The sequence below is a fragment of the Acipenser ruthenus genome, chromosome 6 (assembly GCF_902713425.1).
Source record: "Acipenser ruthenus chromosome 6, fAciRut3.2 maternal haplotype, whole genome shotgun sequence".
NCBI lineage: Eukaryota > Metazoa > Chordata > Actinopteri > Acipenseriformes > Acipenseridae > Acipenser > Acipenser ruthenus.
In genome coordinates this window covers 25,281,321-25,302,569 of record NC_081194.1, presented here as the reverse complement: position 1 = coordinate 25,302,569, position 21,249 = coordinate 25,281,321, and the positions used below count along the sequence as shown (strand labels likewise).

The following is a 21,249-nucleotide window of genomic DNA, read 5'->3' as shown; positions in this document are numbered from 1 at the left end:
AGAACTGTGGTCTGGATGAAGCTGCAAGTGAACCAAACAAACACATTTAAATGCACTAAAAGAAACTCAAGTTCGCTTGAATTTTTCTGGTGTGAAACGAACCGAAGCAAACTTGAAAAAATGAGTTTGTTTGCGAGTGAACCATGATTCAAATCACTTGCAAGTGAACTAGCTGTGAAAGTGCTCTTGGAGCAGGGTTTCCCAATCCTGGTCCTGGGGGACCCCTATCTCTGCTGGTTTTCATTCCAAATGAGTTCTCAATTACTTAATCAAACCCTTAATTAAACTAATAATGTGCTTAATTAGACCTTTTTAATTGTTATCAGCTCCTAAAAATGTTGCTGATTTCAAGTTACTTATAAAATTGTATAGTTAACTTGAAATCTGTTTTAAAAGCTGAAAACAATTGAAAAGGTCTAATTAAGCACATTATTAGTTCAATTAAGGGTTCGATTAAGTAATTGAGAACTCAGTTGGAATGAAAACCAGCAGACACAGGGGTCCCCCAGGACCAGGATTGGGAAACCCTGCCTTCGAGTCCCAGAAAGTAGCATGGATTTAAGAGGGTGACTTATTTCACTATTTGTCGGACTGTGACATTAGTCAACTTAAGTAGCTCTCTAAATCTGCATTTGTATATTGTTTTCTTTTCTGGGTTTGTTCTTAATCATCAGTTATTACTGTTGATGTGCTCATAAATGGTTGGTGTGTTTAATAAAGGCACCACAATAGTAATCTTTGGGGCAGTCTGTGAGCAAGCTTGAACTTCTGTGAAGAAGCTAGTATAAGGACTACTGAGGTGTGCACTGGTAATGTCTCCCCTCTTGAAACAGCTAGATATTTTTCCACTTTAGATCTTTAACAAACTGACCTACTCAGACTTACTCCAAAACTGCCCAAACACGCCACATATCTTTAAGTGCTTAAACAGTAATAAATGATGATTAATAACACATTACATGGGATAGTAAACAGATAAATAAACTGTTATGCAAACTGAGAGGGTGTAAAGTATTTCTTTAGTTGTTTGCAGACTTTCTTTGTCACTAATGTTTGTTTGGTGATATCATTACACGTCATAGCAGTAATGGACTTCAGAGCAAATATTTCAAAGTACAATAGCAAAGAGAGTTCTTAAAAGCTATGTAAGTAAAAACTGTGTATATATGACAATATTCAGGACACACCTAAAACACCTAAACTGTGATAAGAACAGTTAATGCCCTACCTACAAACAGACAGTGGCTATGTAGTGCTTATTTGTGAAGAAGGACTTGGAGTGTTGTGACATTCTACTGCATATGTAATTACAGAGGCAGAAGCACAGACTATTGAAGAGCTGAAGCAACAAAAGGCATTTGTAAGAGAGCAGAGAAAGCACTACAAAGAAATGAAGGAGCTGGTAAAGAAACACCACAAGAAAACAACAGATTTGATTAAGGAGCACACTGCCAAATACAATGAGTATCAGAGCGAGTATTTACGGAGAAGGGCTCTGCTGCAAAAATCTGCAAAAAGAGACGGTAAGAAAAGGTAGGTTGAGTAGCTGTGAATCACTTTTCTTCGTGTTTTCTCTAACAACCCAGTTGCCCTTTTTTCTTTCCATTTGATCTATGTCTGCAATATTACTTTAAATTTATTTCTGTATAACTTGTATTACTTTATTCCACAGGCATGCGTCATTTCACCAAGATCTAGTTAAACCTGAATTATTTACCTGATATCAAAGACCAAATAAAAACATTGATTTTTGATTGAATTGATTTTTAATATAATATGGTCAAACCTTTGATAACGACTATGCAAGGGACAATCAAAATGTTTTATTTTATAGTCAAGAAACCTTTATTGTATGTACTGTACTAGTAATTATACATGGAATGCATACATCATGCTCGAAAAAGTATTAGGAGAGTATTTAGAGGAGCTAATAATATAGGAGGTTGAGGTATTATTTTGTTTTTGACATATTAGCTGGACTTGGTTTCACATCTAAAAACTGTGCTGTGTGTGTTTATTTTGACAAATTAATTCTGCTATACACAAAAGGCGAGTACATGAGGCACAGCAAGTAACTATCAAGGGGAAAAAACAGCACAGCATGCCTGCTTTTAGAACATGCAATTGAAAAGTGATTAGTTCAGATCATGCAGTTCATTAGAATTTGTCAAATTTCTTTTGGGGGTGAGGGATAAAATACATAAACTACAAAATAGAAGGAAAGCCTGTAGTAAAGATACATCCTGTCGATACATCACTAATTTGCCATATATATAAGCACTCAGGACAAGTAATTGCACATAACCTCCTTGATAACTTAATCCTGTAGGAAGTGTATTTTCATCTCAACAATAACTGAGCATGGCATGTACATATTTTAAACTGCCCTGACTTGCATGCAGTACTACTAAACAGTTCAGCCCACTCTGATATTTCTGTACGGGATAAACAACGCTAAGTGTTGAATCTGTAAAAATAATTCACAGTTTCGAGTGCTGTTAGGCATGAGATCTGATACTTGTTCGATAACTTGTTGATTGTTAATTTGGTAATTGGATTGGGTTTTCGTTAAACAGTTAAAATTATTATCTCTCACATTGCAGCAATGTTGTCATCCTCAGAGTTTGAGTTTGAAATTCCACTTACACAGACCAAACAAGTGTCTGTAAGTGAGCTGTAAGCTTGTTTAAACAGTGGTTAAAGCCAGGAAAGAAATGCAAATGCTAAGTTTAAACATCTGTGTAACTGATGGAGATTTACAAAGTGATGATGAAATTTCTGTTGTTCTTGAATCTGTCCAGAAGATATGTGAAATAAAAATTAGCAGGAAGTGTTTATGTGGAAATACATTTTGTGGTTGAATATTGGGTAAGTTGTAGACGGGAGATACATAGGACCCCAATAGTATGTAGTCTTTACCCTGGAGTGTAAGATAGGCATTTAAACCACGGCGATAAATAAATTAATAGTAGTGTGAGTAATCACAGGGACAAGATTCAATGAAAGCCTGACGCATAGCATATATCTCAAAATAATGCAGAATTTGGCACGGCACCATAATCTTATCAAACAACAGCTGCTAAATTTACCCAATCCCAACAGAAACAACGGGTAGCTGTTCTTCAGATAACTAATTCCGTTGGCTTTGAGAAGATTGCGCAAGGCTACTGTATTAATTCTTGATACATAAGGCTACGGTTTTGGCATGGTCATTTTTAGTACATTTCATGGACGAGGTGTGGCAGAAATACACAAATTCATGGAAAGGTCACCAAATAATGTAGTTTTAGCTACATCACATACACAAGAGCTTTCAAATAGTACACCAAAATCAGTGATATAAAGACTATTGCTTTTGACTACTGACAAGTTTAAATGTTATTTTTAGAGTACAAAACTTACAGTACATACTTCAGATCGACACAATTTCTACGGCTCTATGCGACAAGTTGGAATTAAGTCATCTACAATCTTGCGACGTGCATCTTTTTTGAAAAGGCGTACAGCCTTAACAGATCGTCAAACCGTTTCACCTGTCATTCTAAAATACCTCAAATATCTCTCACTGTCACATACCTGCATCTCTCTAATTAATGTCTGAAATTCTCCCTTTCGGGTTCTCAGACGGGCGTACCAGCGACGTCGCTTTTTTAAACCTCTTGTATAAGAGGTACAAACTCAGCACATCTACTTAAATGTAAATGTATCCAATTTGGCGAATGCAGTCTGTACTAAAGTATGAACAACAGCTGCAACCACTTTGCAGTCAAACGTGCTGCGACACGCATCCCGTACAGCAAATAGTGACGCTGCACAGCTTTTATAGCTGTATGCGCCTGACGTATCACATTAATCTGCGACAGAAGTACTGTATGAACTAGGTTTTAACACTAGAAGCGCCCATTTTGCATTTAAAATGTTAATTACTCTTCCGTTGTAAATCGTATGTGTATGTCCATTTTTGACTTTTCCTAAATATATGAATTAAATATCCAGATGGTGTTTGATAGTCAGTATCGCAAAAATGATAAAGTTATAAACAGTTCTACCTAGAACCGCCACGTGGGTCACGGTGACCCATGCATTACAATACATGTCTTTTTTTTAATATAACGTAAGATATTCTATTATTTTTGTACATGCAGCAAACATTTTCATAACGAAGCATTTTAAAAATGTCTTTCATTTTCATAACGAAGTTTAAAGATGTATGGGTCAAAGTGACCCACGTGGTAGTTCTAGGTAGTTTGAAAATCCGGCGGTTCTAGTGTTAATAGAGTTTTCCACGATTCTGAAACAAACAGCATGTTGCAAAGGAAGCCTCTGTAAGTAGGTAAACTTCTTTTCTCCAATGCATTTGTTCTTCTGTCTTTACAGAAAACAGCTCACTCACAATTTGTTTGTATTTTAGCTGTCACCCATTTACACGCTTGCTTGCTCAGCTATCTCATTCGCTGACCTACATGTACACATAAATGCTGCGTGCAGATACAACCAAACAATTTACAGATACTCGCAGATTTGTATTTTCAGTCCCTGGCATACTGCATTTTTTAAAGGAAACAAAGGCCTAATCAAATGTGTTTTTATATCCATTTCCAAGATTTCACAGACTTTATTCAAATTCACAATTTTCACGATTTCCGTTATCTCCATGACAAAACTGTAGCCTTATTGATACACAATAAGTCGGTTCAAAAGCCTTTATTGGGAGAGCACACATTATTAGGAGGTGTACAAAGCAATAGGGGATGCAGCTGTTCAGTCTTGCTTACAGTCTCACTCACGTTTCTCTCCCATTTTCACTTCCTGTGTCCCCTACATAAAGGTCAACCTCCAATCAATATATGTGGGAACCCCTAACTGTCAAAATGCAAATGTGCATTAATTCAGACCTGTAATTTAAAGGTGCAGACACACATGTCAAACATAGTGCTGTGTAACCAATACAAATCACTTATTTTCGGTCCTTCAATTGTTTTAAAAAATCTGCTGTTCTAGTTGAGGCTCTTCTTTCGACCTGTACAGTCGAAAGTGCTGAGAAACACAATTATATTCAGTTGTTGGAAAACAGTCCATAGAGACGCTGAGAACCTGCAAAGCAGTGCCCCAACCCCCACCTGTCAAATAGCAGCCTGATTAGAAATACACAGTATTATAGACAGGTTTAAATTTTGCTTTTAATTATTGTTTTACAAAGTTGTCTCTTTAAGGTAAACCATGACACAAAATAAAACAATCCATGTTGCAATAAACATGATAAATAGGGAGTTTAATATTTGAATATTTTGTAATGTTACTTGCAAGACAAAAAAAGGCTTTTTTAAAACACTTTTTTGTACTTCAGCATTGACGGCTATACGCCACTAGAGGGAGTCATGTTATGCTCTCAAATTATTTGCATTTGCTGAGGTAACACTGTTCTCTGAACTATGTGAATGTGCTATGGTAGAGGGAACTACCACATAACATATATGCATTTAACATGCTGGAAATAGATGATATAGATCCTGTAATGTACAGTAGATTTCAACGTATCACAAAACCACTAGCAGTTTCTGCTGCTTCAAGTTATTTTAGAATAAGCTTGTACAATGTGTTATACAAATGCAACAAAATGCTTCTTAAAATGCTCAGGGTTAACGTAGTTAGCATAGTATTCCAGCCAATTACAGACATATCTATTTGTTGTAATCTAAAACAGGCTATTCAATGAGTAGTTTCATACAGCCCTCTAGTGAATGCTTTGATAATAGATTTGAAATAATGCCTTATAGTGCTTGAGCACTCTTAATAAGCTCATAGAATTATGTACTTGGGTTTGGTTGTCTTATATTTAAAAAAAAAAAATTAAATGTAGAATCATGCACATAATAGATACATACTTTTGGGATTTAAATTTGTTAAAGGTTTAGCACTGTTTTTCTATCCACTGTGTTATTGATGCGGGAATAATAAAGGAAGGAGTTATTGCACACAATAGCAAATGTATAGGTTTTAAAAGGACTGCAGTGGCTTACACATGGCATGGAATATAAATGAAAAGATTACCATCAATCTTCACAGGCGTCTGCTCAGCGCACTAGGAACGAATACAGATAGTACAGTAAATGAGTCACAGACAAACTGTGCGGTCAGTCTCATGTTAATTTGATCGTAATTTCTTCAGTAAGTTTGCTTGTATCTTTAAAGACCTGTGTTATTTTCTCATTAGAGAAGGAAATTATGTAGACAAGCAAGAACATACATTGTAATCATTATTTACATTAAGATGCCCTATCTGTATAAATCACATACTTTGTGGAATATCCGTTTTAGTATTTTTGCTGTTTAATTTGATTGCTTGTAAAGGCAATTTTACTGTCTGCTTTATGGTTGCAGTGTGTCTCAATTATTTACATCTGTTTTGCAGGGGTACGTCATCCAGTCCTGAACACAATTCTACATCTATTGAGCAAGACCTGTCTGCCCTGGATCTAGAAATTACCCAGAAATTATCAGAGCTGAAAGAACAGCAGCAGCAGAAGCTGCTGAACCTCAGACAAGAACAGTATTATAGTGAGAAATACCAGAAAAAAGAACACGTTAAACAGGTAAATCCATTATCCTACTTACCAATGATGATAAGCTTTTTTTTTAAAGTAATGGGGAAATGCATTTATTACAGTGTACATTTTCACTCCATTACAACAGGTTGTCCAAACCAACCTATAATTCAAACCATGCTATCATAATGAAATACATGCTGAAAGCAGTCGTAGAAACCAAACTTCAGGATCACAATCGTATTAAAAGTTGGGAGAGTACCTAAAAAATAAATACAAGGACTAGACAAGGCATGTAGTACTTTATTAAGTAATACTGTTCACTCCAACTTACTTACTGTGCTTGTAACTTAGTAGCTGTAAACTGGAGAAAGGTAATAACTCATCAGCATTTTGTATTGGGATATCATGTTGTACACCTAATTTTATCAATTTTGTCAGGCATTTAAAAAAAAAAATCACATAAATCTTTACATTACACCCAATACAACGGGTATTTAATGTGATATATTTTGGTCTTTTTTCTACTGTGCTTTTATATATCTATGCAATGATTTTAAAAATGTTGCTATTAATTAACATACTACTATTATAAAAGTAATCTGTACATCAGTGACAATCCTTCTTCAGTATTAACTGGAAGAAAGGAGGATCCTCCCTCTAATCATACGTAATCGAACGGTTCCTATAAATAGCCTTTTGCCGATGCCTCCTTGTCGTTTCTTTGTTTTGTCACTTACCTGGCATTGTGGATTCGACTCCGCCAAACGATATTTCCTGCATCCCCACCATTGGCAGACAAACGTTTTCAGCTCCAGGATCCAGCAAGCGAACTTCTACTAGGCTCGCTTCTTGTCAAAAATCAGCTTTCAAAAATGTTCAAGCTTGGGCAATTCCACGTCTCTTGAAAGCTTTATTTATAAGAAACATTTCTTACAGCGCCGGCGCTTCCCGAGAGGATTTCATTACGCTGCTTCTTGAATCCCCCCTCCCCGAGTTCATTCCCTATGCCTGTGCGATTAGTTCGTATTACAAGGCAGGCTAAGCAGCCTCGTTTTTTTGGGGGGGGGGGGGTAGGTAGCTTAGTGCTACTCGCCTAACCACTGGCAAAATATGTTTGTTGCAATCTTCTTTTTAGGTAGTTCGCCCAACGGCAGCCTTGTCCTTTTTTGGTTGGACGGTAGCCCAGCGTGCCACTTGTCCTGCCCGCTGGCTATAGCTGTCATCAATCAATGGTCATTGCATTACAGCTCAGCCAGCACATGGAGCAGCTATAGAGCTCTAATGGACAAAATGTTTATTACGTTCCTTCATAGTCATGGCTTTGTCAAATGCAATAAAGAATTGTCAATTCAAATCATTGGTGGATATCACCTTTCTGAAACAGAAGGTAGCCCTGTATTTTATGCAGAGATTTATGAAAAACAGTTAAATGTTGAATGTCTTTGGCAAAAATACAAACATTTAGTTATTAAACAAAAGACTTTATGCTGTATTTTATATTATTTGGTAAATATATAATACAGGCCTTGTCTTATAATTAAAATCACCTGTGCATCTTTAATTTTACAATGGGAGGAGTGCTTATAGTGCACCGGAGACAATACATTATTGTACATAGTTGATGCCCAGGTCATGGTGCCATATCCACAAAGCTACAGTACTAGGCTGCTTTTTATCTACTATGTTTCACCAATAATTCCTTCACGTCACCTTATATACAGTATAGTGTATATTGAAAATTAACAAAAAAATACCATCTCAAACATATTTAGGTGTTAAAATATGAATAATACTTGTTATGTCACTTTTAATATAATAATACATTCTCAAATATATTTTTGTCTAGTGTAGTTAAAAAGTATCCCATGGTAAAGTGCTGATTGTTGCATGCTTACCTCATACAATTGTATTTTAGGGCACTACATTGATTTGAAATCTGCAGTATTTCTGTGTAATTTGTACCTAGGTCACTTGACTACAATCACGCAGGTATTTGGCTGCAAAGCTACAGATAAAATACCTGGTTACACAACACGTCTATCCAAATGAGATTATTATTTATAACAGAAAACTAACAATGCATTTAAATGTGTGCCCTGTTAAAATATTTTCCATGTTATGCTCAAACAGGATTATCCCACAGAGCATTCCTGTTCTGTCTGATGGATCAAGACATGGCATAAAATCCACTCAATAGCAAATAAAAAATATGTTAACATTCTACACAGCTTTGGAATAAAATGCTGACATCTATTAATTTGATTGACTCTCTTATTAACATCACCAAAGGCTATTCAAATACAGTAGTAAGGGTTGCAAAACTGTTTGCATTATTAAAATAGACCCTAGTACTGATTAATTTGAGGACCCATGTGACCATAAAGAACACGCCATTCACTTAATTTTGAATGTTATTTAAATAAGTGGGAGTGAAGTGAGTGACAGCTGGAATTATCGACTGTGGAATAATTAAAAAAAAGTTTATTTCCCATCTGTAAGCATTAGAAGTTGTTTGGTTATCTAATGATGCGGTCAATGGTTGATCTTTGAAGAGCACTTATAAAAACACACTGCTGCTGTTCACATTGCACCTGGAATCACTTTAATTGATGATATACACCCAGTGGGAGATGATAAGGGTTTGTTTTGCTCATAATAATTAACTCAAAAGGCCTTACTACTGTACACCTTTATCCTCTTATGCTTGTAAGTTAAAGCATTCCACTTAAAACCTTCACTTGAGAGAAAAATGCTTGATTTGTTACCAAGGAACCTGATGTAATCTTTAGATATGCTAGTCCTTATTAATGCTTTTAAAGTAACCTATGTGGCTTTGAGTAACCTATGTATATATACCAGATATATTTTTTTTTTTTTATATAACATACTGATATGCTTCCAAGTACAATTTCTGACAGCTCTGCAAACAGATTGTTTGCTGCCACCTTGGCTGTTATATTTAACTGTCAACAACAGTTATTACTAAACCAGATTCTGTTTGTTGACTGAAGCTTCTGGAAATTAATGGTTACTCCCACAGCCTTGGTTAAAGATCTATTTATAGCTTCCCAAATACCAGAGATACTGGTGATATCCCATGTTATTGTTTAATATCTGCCAATTACCCTTGAAGTCTTGTAATGGAAACATAAACATACAAAGTTCACTGTCTGTTATGAAAATTGTTATCAATAATAATTAAAATGAATATGTGTTTTGCAGTCTAAATGCAGATTCCACATTTTCTGGAAGTTTTTGTGATCATATGAAAATCAGAAATGTTGATCCTAAGCACACAGAAAGAGATTGTTAACATACTGTACAATACAGAAAAGGTCATTTATTTCATTATTTTTCAAATTTATTTTTACCAGTATATAAAACTCCCCAGAATATCAGTTTATTAAAAAATAAATAAATAAATAGTGTGAAAATCAATGCAAATACAGTATTTCCCTGTTTTCCAGGTAAATATCAAGAGTACTTATGGGTGACAATTGTTATTTGCTTAGTTTTTTAGGGTAACCGTGTAAACTGCATGAAGTTGACATGTATTAAAACTACAGAAGTTTAAAAAGAGAGCCTCTGCGCGTTACTAAATGTATCTACCATTTAGAAAGTTGTGGATTTCTTCGTACAAATCAGTATTTTAGGGGGTCAGATTTCAGGTGAAAATTGCTACAAATTACATGTAGGTTTCGTAAAATCAGTGACCTTTTTGGTTATAAAATAAAAAAATAAAGCGCCTTGCTTATAAAGTGACCATATTCATTAGGCTGAATGAAAACAGAACACATTGCCTACAATTACGTTACTGAATTGCCAAGAAATGTTATCCCTCTTTGTAAAACACCTCCAGATTCATCCTGTACTTTAGAGTACTGTAATCTGTCACAAGTGTTATTTAATCTGTAGTATTTTGTATTTAATTATATCCAGGGGTGTAGTGCTGGGGGGTCGGGGGGAGTGCCACCCCCCCACTTCTCTTGGGCAGGGAGAGCACCGCTTCCATACTTAACGTGTAGAATATTGAACTGTTTTGCACCTATTAATATATGGAGATATACATGTGTATAACCCATACAAATAAGCAAAGAATACAATAACCGAAAGAAACCCTTGAGAGATAAATAATGAAAAAAGTTTGAATATAGCGTGCCTGGTCTGGAACAACAGGTGTGAATAAGAAGGGATCCTGTTTTAATGCTTTACAATTAGATTTAGGGACAGTTCTTATTTTAGACCCATATATAAGAATGGGTCTAAAATAAGGTCTCTTGCTCTTAAGTGCCTGCAATAGGACAGTGAGATGACCATTCAATATATGTGAAGGGGGAGTGAGGGAGTGTTGCACATAGGATTATTATTATTATTATTAATAATAATAATAATAATAATAATAATAATAATAATAATAATAATAATAATAATGACGCTGTTTTAGTCATGCGTGTATTAGTGTATGAAACTGGTTGTGAAAATATGTACAGTGTTTGTTTATTTATTTATCGTTAATATAAATAGCTGTAAGTCTAGTTGCTTTACAATAATACCTCAATACCTGATTGTCTGAATTTGTAATCAATTGGTACACTTGGTAGCCCTTTCAAATACCGTACCTTAGTGATAAACTGCGGTTCTGTTGAGTTTATGGGGAAACATGGACTGCAGGAGGCGTGGTAGGGTTGAGAAAGCCTACCCCTATCAGGATATAATCAGTGGTGTATAGCACTACACCACTGATTATATCCTGATGTAACTATCACTGACACTGTTATCTGCTCCGTTATTGAATCGTATTTTGTCATATTTGTACTTGCTAGAACCAGTCATTGTATTTTATCTTGCTCTTAATTGTATTAATACTTGTACTGTGATTCTTGAAATGTATTTTTGTTTACGACTGTAAGTCGCCCTGGATAAGGGCGTCTGCTAAGAAATAAATAATAATAATAATAATAATAATAATAATAATAATAATAATAATAATAATTCAGCATGTATTTCAACATTTGTATTCTTTTCACAGCTTGTTGAGAAACTGACCACAGTGACAGAGGAGAGTCAAAACAACCAGTTAAAGAAAATAAAAGAACTTTGTGAAAAGTAAGGCCTAGTTTTAAAGATTCTTTCCTACCCATATGAAAAAAAAAAGTCTTATTAATTACTGTATGTATCAAACAAATATCTACTGAAAAATGTATCTGTGTATATAACTTTTGAATATGTTGTGAGCATAGATCCCAGTATCTAATGTATGTTCTAGCAAAGTGCTAGAATGAGGAACATGATGCAGGTTTGCATTTCAAAACAGCAACTATTTTATTAGCAGCTACACAACCACACAGGAACATCAGCAGACAGGACTAACACACACACACACTGCCAGCACGCAGGCTTGTCTCCTTTATACCCTACCACCACTAAAACATTGCAACAGTGTAATAACCTTTGCACCAATCACTGCTTGCTGTCAGTCCCAGTCCCCTGAATCTCTTGAATCCACTGCTGCACCTGGCAGGGGTCAGCGCTGGTGTAAACAAGAGTTCCAGCGGCTGGCAAAGCGCCAAGCAGGGGAAAAGGTTGCACGGTCCGCAACATGGCAGCTAGCGCACCCACTATGATTAAAAATACATGTTACAATTCAAAGTTTATCACTTTGTTTTCTTTCACAGAGAAAAGAAAGACTTAAAGAAGAAAATGGACAAGAAGAGGCAAGAGAAGATCAATGAAGCCAAATCTAAAGATAAGAATCTAACAGAAGAGTGAGTTTGAATTTAATCAAAAAGAACATGTACTTTTTGTCACATTAGTTTATACCATTAATGCCCCGTTAGAACTTTAAAGCTGTATCATTAGTCACCCAAGTCTGAATCATTTTGAGCATCCTGCATATCGGAAAACAGGAAGATCACAGGAAGTGCTTTTGAACAGAAAAGTGTAAGACTGGAATGTTACAGATACAACATAATAAAGAAAATAAGTAATTATGTTAAATTTCTTAAATTATCGATATTAGCCAGCACTCTATGCAAACGAGTGGTGTAAATACTGTAACTGTTTAAATGTTATTAATAGTTCAAGAAGGGGGCCTATTTTATTAATTAAAAGACAAAATAAAACTAAATACACAAACACTGCAGGAGATAACCTTGGTACACAATTTACTTTCTGGTGTCAATATAGTGAATAGATGCCGCTGTTTAATTCAATTGACTAGACCCCAATGACAACTGCATCCCATATTTTGATGAATAAAAAACCTTTACCTACTAGATGTTGCAGTGTTACCCCAAGCCTGGTTCATTTAACAGTTTATTTGGTGCTGGCAGCCTCAATGGGTGAATTATGCTTGTAAATGTAGCACACTGTACATGTAAATGTACACAGATAGTAGATAATGTGAACCTTTGGTTCAGGTGTGTACAGTGTAAATGTTAACTATGTTTTGCCGCTCAGGGAAAAGCTTGAAATCAACAGATCCTACGTCAATGAAGTGGTGCAATATATTAAACGGGTAGGTAATCCATTTCCACTTTTATTATTTATTTCTGTTTTATTTTACAGGGTGTACCTGTGTATTATCATTGTAATAGTAACATTATTATGTTAATTATACCATGATCATAGTTTTATATAACAGTGCCATTTGCTTTCAGAAAATGTAGGCTTATGTGAGGTGTATTACATAACACATTGCATGTATGTTATTTTGCAAAAGTTCTACACTGTGGTTTGTTTCTTTAACATTCTATGAATGTTTGGTAATATATTTGAATACAAAGGTAAAAAGTAAAATAAAGTGAAAAATGAATTTGCAGTTTTACAAAACGAGCACAAGTAGGCAGTATATAATTGTCATATCCAGGACTCACCATGTACATGTGTTTACACACATACATTTTCAGTATACTTGAAGGTGAGGAAATGAATTGACAAGTCTACCTATGAGAGTGCACATTAAAACAAGAGTTGTTTTATTTATTTATGTATGTATGTATTTCTTTTGTGTCTAGTTAGAGGAAGCTCAGAGCAAAAGACAAGAAAAACTCCTTGAAAAACATAAGGATGTTCGTCAGCAAATCCTGGATGAAAAATCTAAGGTAATTTTTTTTTTATGTGGATTGTCTGTGTAGCATTACTACTTCAAAAGTCATTTACAAGAAACACATTGAAAGCAGGTCAAAAATAACCCGACATTAGGTAGTAAATTAGTAATAACTCGAAGGTCGAGTCATTTATAAACTGTCACAGTGTTTCAGTGCTGTACAGACGTTCTGTGTCGTTATCCGTTTCTCTGAGATATGAATGTACCAGCTTTACATCTTTTTTTTTTAATTTATTATTTTTTTTAACATGTACTCATTTTGTTGATCGTTAATGAATATTTCTGTACTTTGGGTGTTGTCGAGTGATTGAAAACTAGACATTTTGTGTTTGGATTGAAAGTGATGGTCTCGGAGTCGAATGGGTTCAAGTATATTTTCCTCTAGAGGAATTATCACTTTTTGACGTCACTACTGTGTTATTATACCTTTTTTTTAGAATGGCTCAGGATGCAAATATAGCCTTCATCCATGTGTGTGTGTGTGTGTGTGTGTGTGTGTGTGTGTATATATATATACACACACACACACACACACACACACACACAGAGTCGCAGACAAAGGCTTTGGCACACTATACTTAATGTAAGATAATTCAAGAAAACATGTTAAATACAAGCATTTAGTGAACATTAGCCACTAATTAATATGACAAAGACCAAAAAACACAATTTCTGGTAGTTTAACAATAAATCTTTATTAAAAAAAAACAAAAGCACTTAAGCCATTTCACATATCTGTTCATGACAAAAGTATCAGCACCTTTACATTAAAAGTCTGTAAAAATGTAATAGAACTAATTAAAAAATATATTCATTGATTGAAAACCGTTACACAGTAAGTAACTAAGCTGCATTATAAAGTCAATTGCCCGAAAAAGAGGTAATTATTTCCAACATCTGTTGAAGAACGTTTTGGCAACACAGCAGATGATGGTCAAGACATAGGCGTTGGATTCACATTTGAGAAAAACACTAATAGCAAACTAAACCAAAGGAAATGGCTACAGAACAGTACCAAAGAAAGAAGGGAGAAAAAAAGGAAAGCCTAGTAGACACACACACACAGGCTTGGCCGCAGACTGTGCACTACGGAGGGCACATTATGGAAAAGGTCACCCAAGTCAAATAACACACATTCACCACTATTACATGTTACAGTTCGCTTTGACCGCAAATAAATAATACTATTACCGTGCGATGCTACGCAACACCCACAAAGCACTAATTAATCTAAGTGCCACACTCTACTGAAGGCTATGTTTGTTTCTGGAATAATTTTTCTTAATAACGTATTAGCAACCCTTATTTCTGAGCTAAGTTGAAATGAATAGTGTGCAGGCTCAGAGGGAGTGCAATAAACACCAAACTACTGTAAAGTAACGAATGTACACATAATGCTTACTTTCAACTGACTGGACAATCTTGCATATACAAATGTATGAGCTCCCGTAAACAACTCTGATTCCCTTAGATACAATATTTTATTTTTCTATTAGTTACCAAATCAGCTGCAAATTACCAGTTGCATTTACTTGCATAAATAAATTAAATGAATATATCAGTAAGGTATTGGATGGATTGTAGGATCTTAAAAGATCTGTAGTGATTTCTGGCAACTGTCTTCAAAATACATTCTGCAATATAATGCACCTTTGAAAATCAGTAGATTAAGAAAACTGTGGCTATAATTATTATTATAGGATGGGAGTTCATCTGATGGAGAAGGTAAGCTATACCTTAATTGACAGTTTTTTACCGTTTAAAGCAGTAACCTTTAAAGAGATAAGAGAATGGATGTGCCTTAATGCAGATGCTTTTATTTTTCTGTGCATTGTCAGTCTTGCTGTTCTAAGAAAGTCTCATTTTATTTTACTGATCTTTGTTGTTGCTGGTGGAGTGGGTTATAATTGCATCCCAAGGTAATTGGGACTCTACCTTGCAGCAGCAATCCACACTGAGTGATCACATTTTCTGAACGCTGTTGCTTTCATGTCTTCCCCAATTTAATATAATTGCAGTACCAAAGATTTGTGTTCATTCTGTCCCCTGGTATGAGACCATTGTTACCTTTGATACTAGTGGCCTACCACCTACACATTAACCCTTTATTGCCTAAGGTACAGTCCTGACACAAATTATAGAAACAGCAAATGATTTAGAGCAAAACGTGGGGTGGGCGTTGTATTGCCAATTTTTCCCCACTTACTAAATTACTGTTTTGAATATTTTTCAAATTCAGGATTTTTCGAAAATATAACAATTTGCTACAGTCTCTGATTCTCAAAAAAAACCTAAAAGAAATGATTTAACAGACATGTTCAGTTACTTCTAGTCAAAACGTTTGTAAAATAATCTTTCCATTTTACTACATCTATCACTGAGTGTTGTATAGTTAGGGATGAGTCTGTGATATATACTGATTATGAAAATAACAACAGCTGATTATTGGACAGTTAATAATGAATAACAACAAAAGCCCAGAAACTCAAACAATTTCTTGCAAATTCACTAGAGGGAGCCATAATATTTAACTCTGCTAAGTGTGTCAAGACAATCATGGGGTTTCCATGCAGGTCAATTTACATGTGAAATGGCGATGTGCGTGCACGTTTGGGAGAATTACTCGGGTAAATCAGGTTTGTGGACGAAAAAAAAGGCCAAAGAGAGGGATAGGGTAAATCTAATTTACTCGTGTAAATGAGGAAACACACGGGAAAACCACGACCAGTTTCGCATGGAAACCCACATTTCACGGGTAAATGTTAATGAGCGTGTTTATCCTTAACTATAAATATTGCAGGAGATCAGGTCAGTTGTTACTGTGGATTCCAAGATGGCAGAAAGTAGTGGCTGAAGGGCGATTTTATGGTTGGCAGTGGAGTAGTTCACCTTAATGATAATGTGGGCGGCTTTTTTTTATTATTGTTTTTTACTGTGTCTGGTCTGTCATGTTGTATATATCTTGTGGGTTTACAGTTCTGTATAAAACCACTTACCACAAACTGTGTTTTGCATTTGTTATAGTATAGCAGCTGTTTGAGAATACCCTTGCTGTAAAAACTGCACTGAAGTTAAACAGGAAGAGCAAGTGAACTGTTTAACTGAATTAATTCCAGTCCTTTATTTGATCCAAGGTATGTGCAAAGACAATACACGTCTGCCCTCCACGTTAATAAATATAGTTTGTGAACTGGATGTCATAAGCCAGCTCGATCAGCCTAAACAGCGCAACAACATCCAAGTTGTTGATGCCCTCTCAGAACTGACCTGATGAAATTGCAAATGAATGTATTGATTGTGTTTTATTTGTTTGCATCATTAACATTTAACACAGCAGTAAATCCAACACAACTTAAAAGAAAGGAGAGCATATCTGACAGCACTAGCCTCCTCAAATTGAAAAACAATTTGGTCAAGAGCAGTAAAGCACATTATTAACCAAGCAGGCACAGGGTATTTTGCTTTATTACAACAGCTTAGATTCACTTGTGTACCAGTTCTCTGCGCATGGAAACCACATTTACACAAATTGTCACTAGTAATCTTCAAAAACAGCACGAGTACTGTACGCATAGCTAATTTACATATCAACCCCCACCTTTCCCATTCATTTGCATGACGTTGGGTGAAAAGCCCGGTTTACTCGAGTAAAATAAACTGAGCGAATGGAAACCCAAAAAAGCATTTTACACGAGACATTTTTCTCGTGTAAATGTCTCGAGAAATGTAACGCATTTAGCAGCAGACTGACTAATTGACTAATTAAAACATTGACTAATGTTTTATTTTAGTGTCAGTATCTGTGTTTGCTGTTATCTTGCCAAATTAGCTTCAGTGGCAACAATGTGAGCACAAAAGCAGCTATGTAAAATGGTACTTGTTCATAGCATTTTCATATTTTGACAGCTAAATGTATCACAATGGTATAATCCAATATACAGTTGTCCATAGCATTCGTATGGCACCACAGCAGTACCAGTGCTACAGTTAAGAGAATCACTAAGTTACTTAGTTATACTGAATCAACTGTTTTTTTGGGGTTTTTTTTAGGAATCGCACATTTGCCAACTCTGCCATCATACAGAATAAATGCAGTTATTATTTTTTTGTGGATGCGGTATCAAAAGGCAATAACAAAAACTACATACGCTTACAGCAACTAAAATAATGTTAAAACACACTCATGACCAGTACTTGCATTGTTGCACGTAACCTCGTTGATAATGACACAGAGTGTAACAATAATAAATGGAACATAATACAACATACGTATTTAACAGCTTAATCTGCAGAAGTTGTTGTTAATCTTGACCTTTTTTCCAACTCTGCTCAGCGGGTGACTTGGTGGGTAAAGCCCAGGACAGACAGGCATGGCACGCGAGGCATTTTGCCTTCTGTATCGCTGTCATTGCTTTCATATGGTGCTGGACAGATTACCGCGTACTGCTCAAATCGAATCCAGAGCACTTTTTTTTCTGGCTGCCGCGCGGTACCGTTGGTGGATTAACCAATCACAGCCAAGTGCTGACAACACGTGCTTGCCAGGAAAAATCATGTATGAAACTGTTGTCTACGGAGGTGTCCAAGCATCCTGAAGTGTTTGATCCCTCCCATATTTCATAAAAGGACAGGCAAGTCAGTATTTTACACATTGCCCCTGAGAAGCATCCTTCCTGCCTTTGTTTTTATTATTTCTGTAGTTCACTACTATTTTTACTAAATAACTGGCTGTTAAAGGATATATTTACACTTTAGTAGTAGGCTACTTGCTGTCAGCAACGTATTGTATGTTTCTTTGGTAAGCTCAGATCGCTCACTTCATACACCTGTATATAGATGACAGAAAAACAACTTTGAAAAACAAGCTGTCTGTCAGTTCCGGGCTTAACTTGGCAGGTAAAAGTTTCAGTCTTTGGCTCTGGGGTTGTTTAAAAAAAGCTACTTTGGATGTTTAGTGCCCTGTCTTCATTTATTTTTTCTTTAGTATAGTATGTCCTTCCGATGATAATACAAAATAACGGTTTGAAATACAGCAACTGAATGACACTGACGTAGTTGATTTTCATCCTGAAAAGCTTGCAGCTTGTTCAGAATACCGCCGCTAGAATTGTGAATAAAACCAAGAAAAGTGAACATATTACCCCTGTTTTGGCCTCTTTACATTGGCTCCCTGTGCAGTATAGAATTGATTTTACGAGTTTGCTGTTAATGTACAAGGCCCTGAATGGATTAGGACCTAGTTATTTGCAGGAGTTACTGATCCCATATCTTCCAAACCGCAAACAGGATGCAGGGCTACTGGTTATTTCTAGTGTCAACAAAAGCAACACGGGAGGCAGGGCTTTTTCTTGTAGAGCTCCTAAATTATGGAATGCTCTGCCTTTGTCTGTCAGGGAAGCTGGGACCGTTACAGTTTTTCATGTCAAGACTAAAATCGCACTTTTATAAAATGGCTTTCTTATTTTAGTGGGTTTTAATGTAACTTTAAAATTGCTGCTTTTGTATTATGTGTATACTGTTATTTAAATGGTCTGAATGTGGCAGTTGTATGTGTGACATGTTATACAAATGTATTGTGGTTTGTTCTTTTTTTGTGCTATGTACTGTACAGTGCTTTGCAATACTTTTGTATAAAAAGCACTATATAAATGCAATAAATATATCAATATAACTAAATATATTGGTTAATTTGCCTTGCCACGGTGCATACAGCACTACTGTCGGATGACAATGGCTATGTTTCCATTGCAGTGGATTTATTTGCTAAAAGTTCACGGATTAAAAAAAATATGCGACAAGCTCAATGGAAATGGGTATAATTCGCAAAAACGTGTACATTTATTCAAACTTTTAAAAACCCTAGACCTTAGGGTTTTAGGAAAGTCGATATTTTCAGAAAATGCGAATTAAGGTACCTTAATGCGCATAACTTTAAATGGAAACAATTTTATTTGCATAACATAAGCGAATCCCCCAAAGTGCATGGCAGCTCCTAAGGAAGTTCCTTACTGGGAGGAAAAAATGGCGACTAACAGTAAAAGGTGCAACTGGGAGACTGCATATTCTGCACAGCTAGCCAGTTTATACAGAGCGATTAGTGATTCTCTTTTCTGTTGGTATAGGTGATCTTGGGCTGAACTGTTCTGGAGCAATATACGGGTCAAGTGCAAAGTTTGTTAAAAGCTTCCCTGGTCATTCTGAAATGGGTACGCCAGCGTTGAACATTAAAATGATCTTGCACGATTTTTTCCCAAAATATATTGCAACGCTTGTACACCCTCTTTCGAGGTGGATTCCGTTTTGTGGTTGTGAGTAGTAACCACTCAAGGTGATACAGCTGCCTTCTAGATCTTCTCCGTCTCCTAACAAGACTGATACCTGCTGAAGCAAGCTGGAGTAACAGCATCAGTCTTATTCAAGCCTTGTTCAAGAACATCCTGAAATTTAGTTTTTTCTGCTAAAGCCATTTTGCTGCTGAAAAGTTAACCGCTGTAGAGAACATGTGCGCAATGGCTTTAATTCTCCAGTTTGAACAGAATAATGTAGCCTATTTTAATATCTATACGTCACATGTCGTGAACACCAATCTTTCCTGTACGAATAAATTCCTTGATTTTATGGCATGAATTTTATTAATATAAAAATGAAAAACTCATACATTTTAAAGAATATTTTATTGTAAATATATAAATAAAATTCAGTAATAAATGTAATGAATTTCAACGAAAATTCAGTACATTTACCATGTATAGCATTCTGCCTTTCCCCCTTTTAAAACATTAGATAACATAAAATGTTTGAAACCCCCTTCGTAATGTTCTCTCTTGATTTTACACAAACTGAAACAATTACTCTATATACGACTGTATATAAAAATCAGTCAGATGCTTACATTTGTGTTTATTCATTGTTTATTAAGAGTAAAAATAAGAGGGGGAAAGAAAGAAAAACAAAATATGAAAAGTGTGTGCCTATTAAACGTTTAACATTTCTCATACATTACAAGAAAAGGTGAAACTGCTCCTGTAATTTATGAGAAAATAGTAGGCTACCCTAGTAGGCTATAACCAAAATATCAGTTAATTAAGATTCTTATGGGGTAAAACAAATCAAGCTGTAGGTAGCCTAACGTACTGAATTTTACAATACAAAAAGTATAGTATTCAAGTACACCGGTCAAATATTATGGTTAGATTTTCACCCGAGAATACTTTCAGAATAATTATTTTTTTGTGAATAATAAACTGGTGGGAAGTGATGGACAGTAGACTGCTGTTTAGTAAACTGGAGTTATTCGCTAGATGTGATACGTCATCGTATAAGTAAAATCGCATACATTTGTAAAGTAAAATCAGGGAAAAGGGTAAAAACGGTCTGTCGCACTATTTTCTAGCGTATTTCAGTTTTCGATGTGAATAATTTTAGCTCCGCCCACAATGTCATCACGTCAGCCAGTTTGTCCGCTAGAAATTGATTTGAATGGAAACCCAATTTTAGGTTGATTATGCGCATTACTTTTGCCGAATTTCAAATGCGCATAAGACGTTATTCGCTTCGATATCTTAATGGAAACATAGCCATTGACGGGTGAGT

General features: G+C 35.6%; 1 protein-coding gene across 2 annotated transcripts in view; it reads left to right on the top strand.

The window, feature by feature from the left end:
• LOC117410730 (1-phosphatidylinositol 4,5-bisphosphate phosphodiesterase beta-1) overlaps positions 1-21,249 on the top strand; it is a 269,638-nt gene that overhangs the window by 222,759 nt on the left and 25,630 nt on the right. The window contains exons 27-32 of one of the 2 annotated variants that reach the window (XM_034017498.3): positions 1,314-1,533; positions 6,413-6,593; positions 11,578-11,654; positions 12,224-12,313; positions 13,008-13,065; positions 13,565-13,651. In XM_034017498.3, the coding sequence (XP_033873389.1) occupies positions 1,314-1,533; positions 6,413-6,593; positions 11,578-11,654; positions 12,224-12,313; positions 13,008-13,065; positions 13,565-13,651 (713 nt within the window). Of the gene's footprint in view, positions 1-1,313; positions 1,534-6,412; positions 6,594-11,577; positions 11,655-12,223; positions 12,314-13,007; positions 13,066-13,564; positions 13,652-21,249 lie in introns of those variants that run through there. The other variant, XR_004545728.2, reaches the window with a different exon arrangement.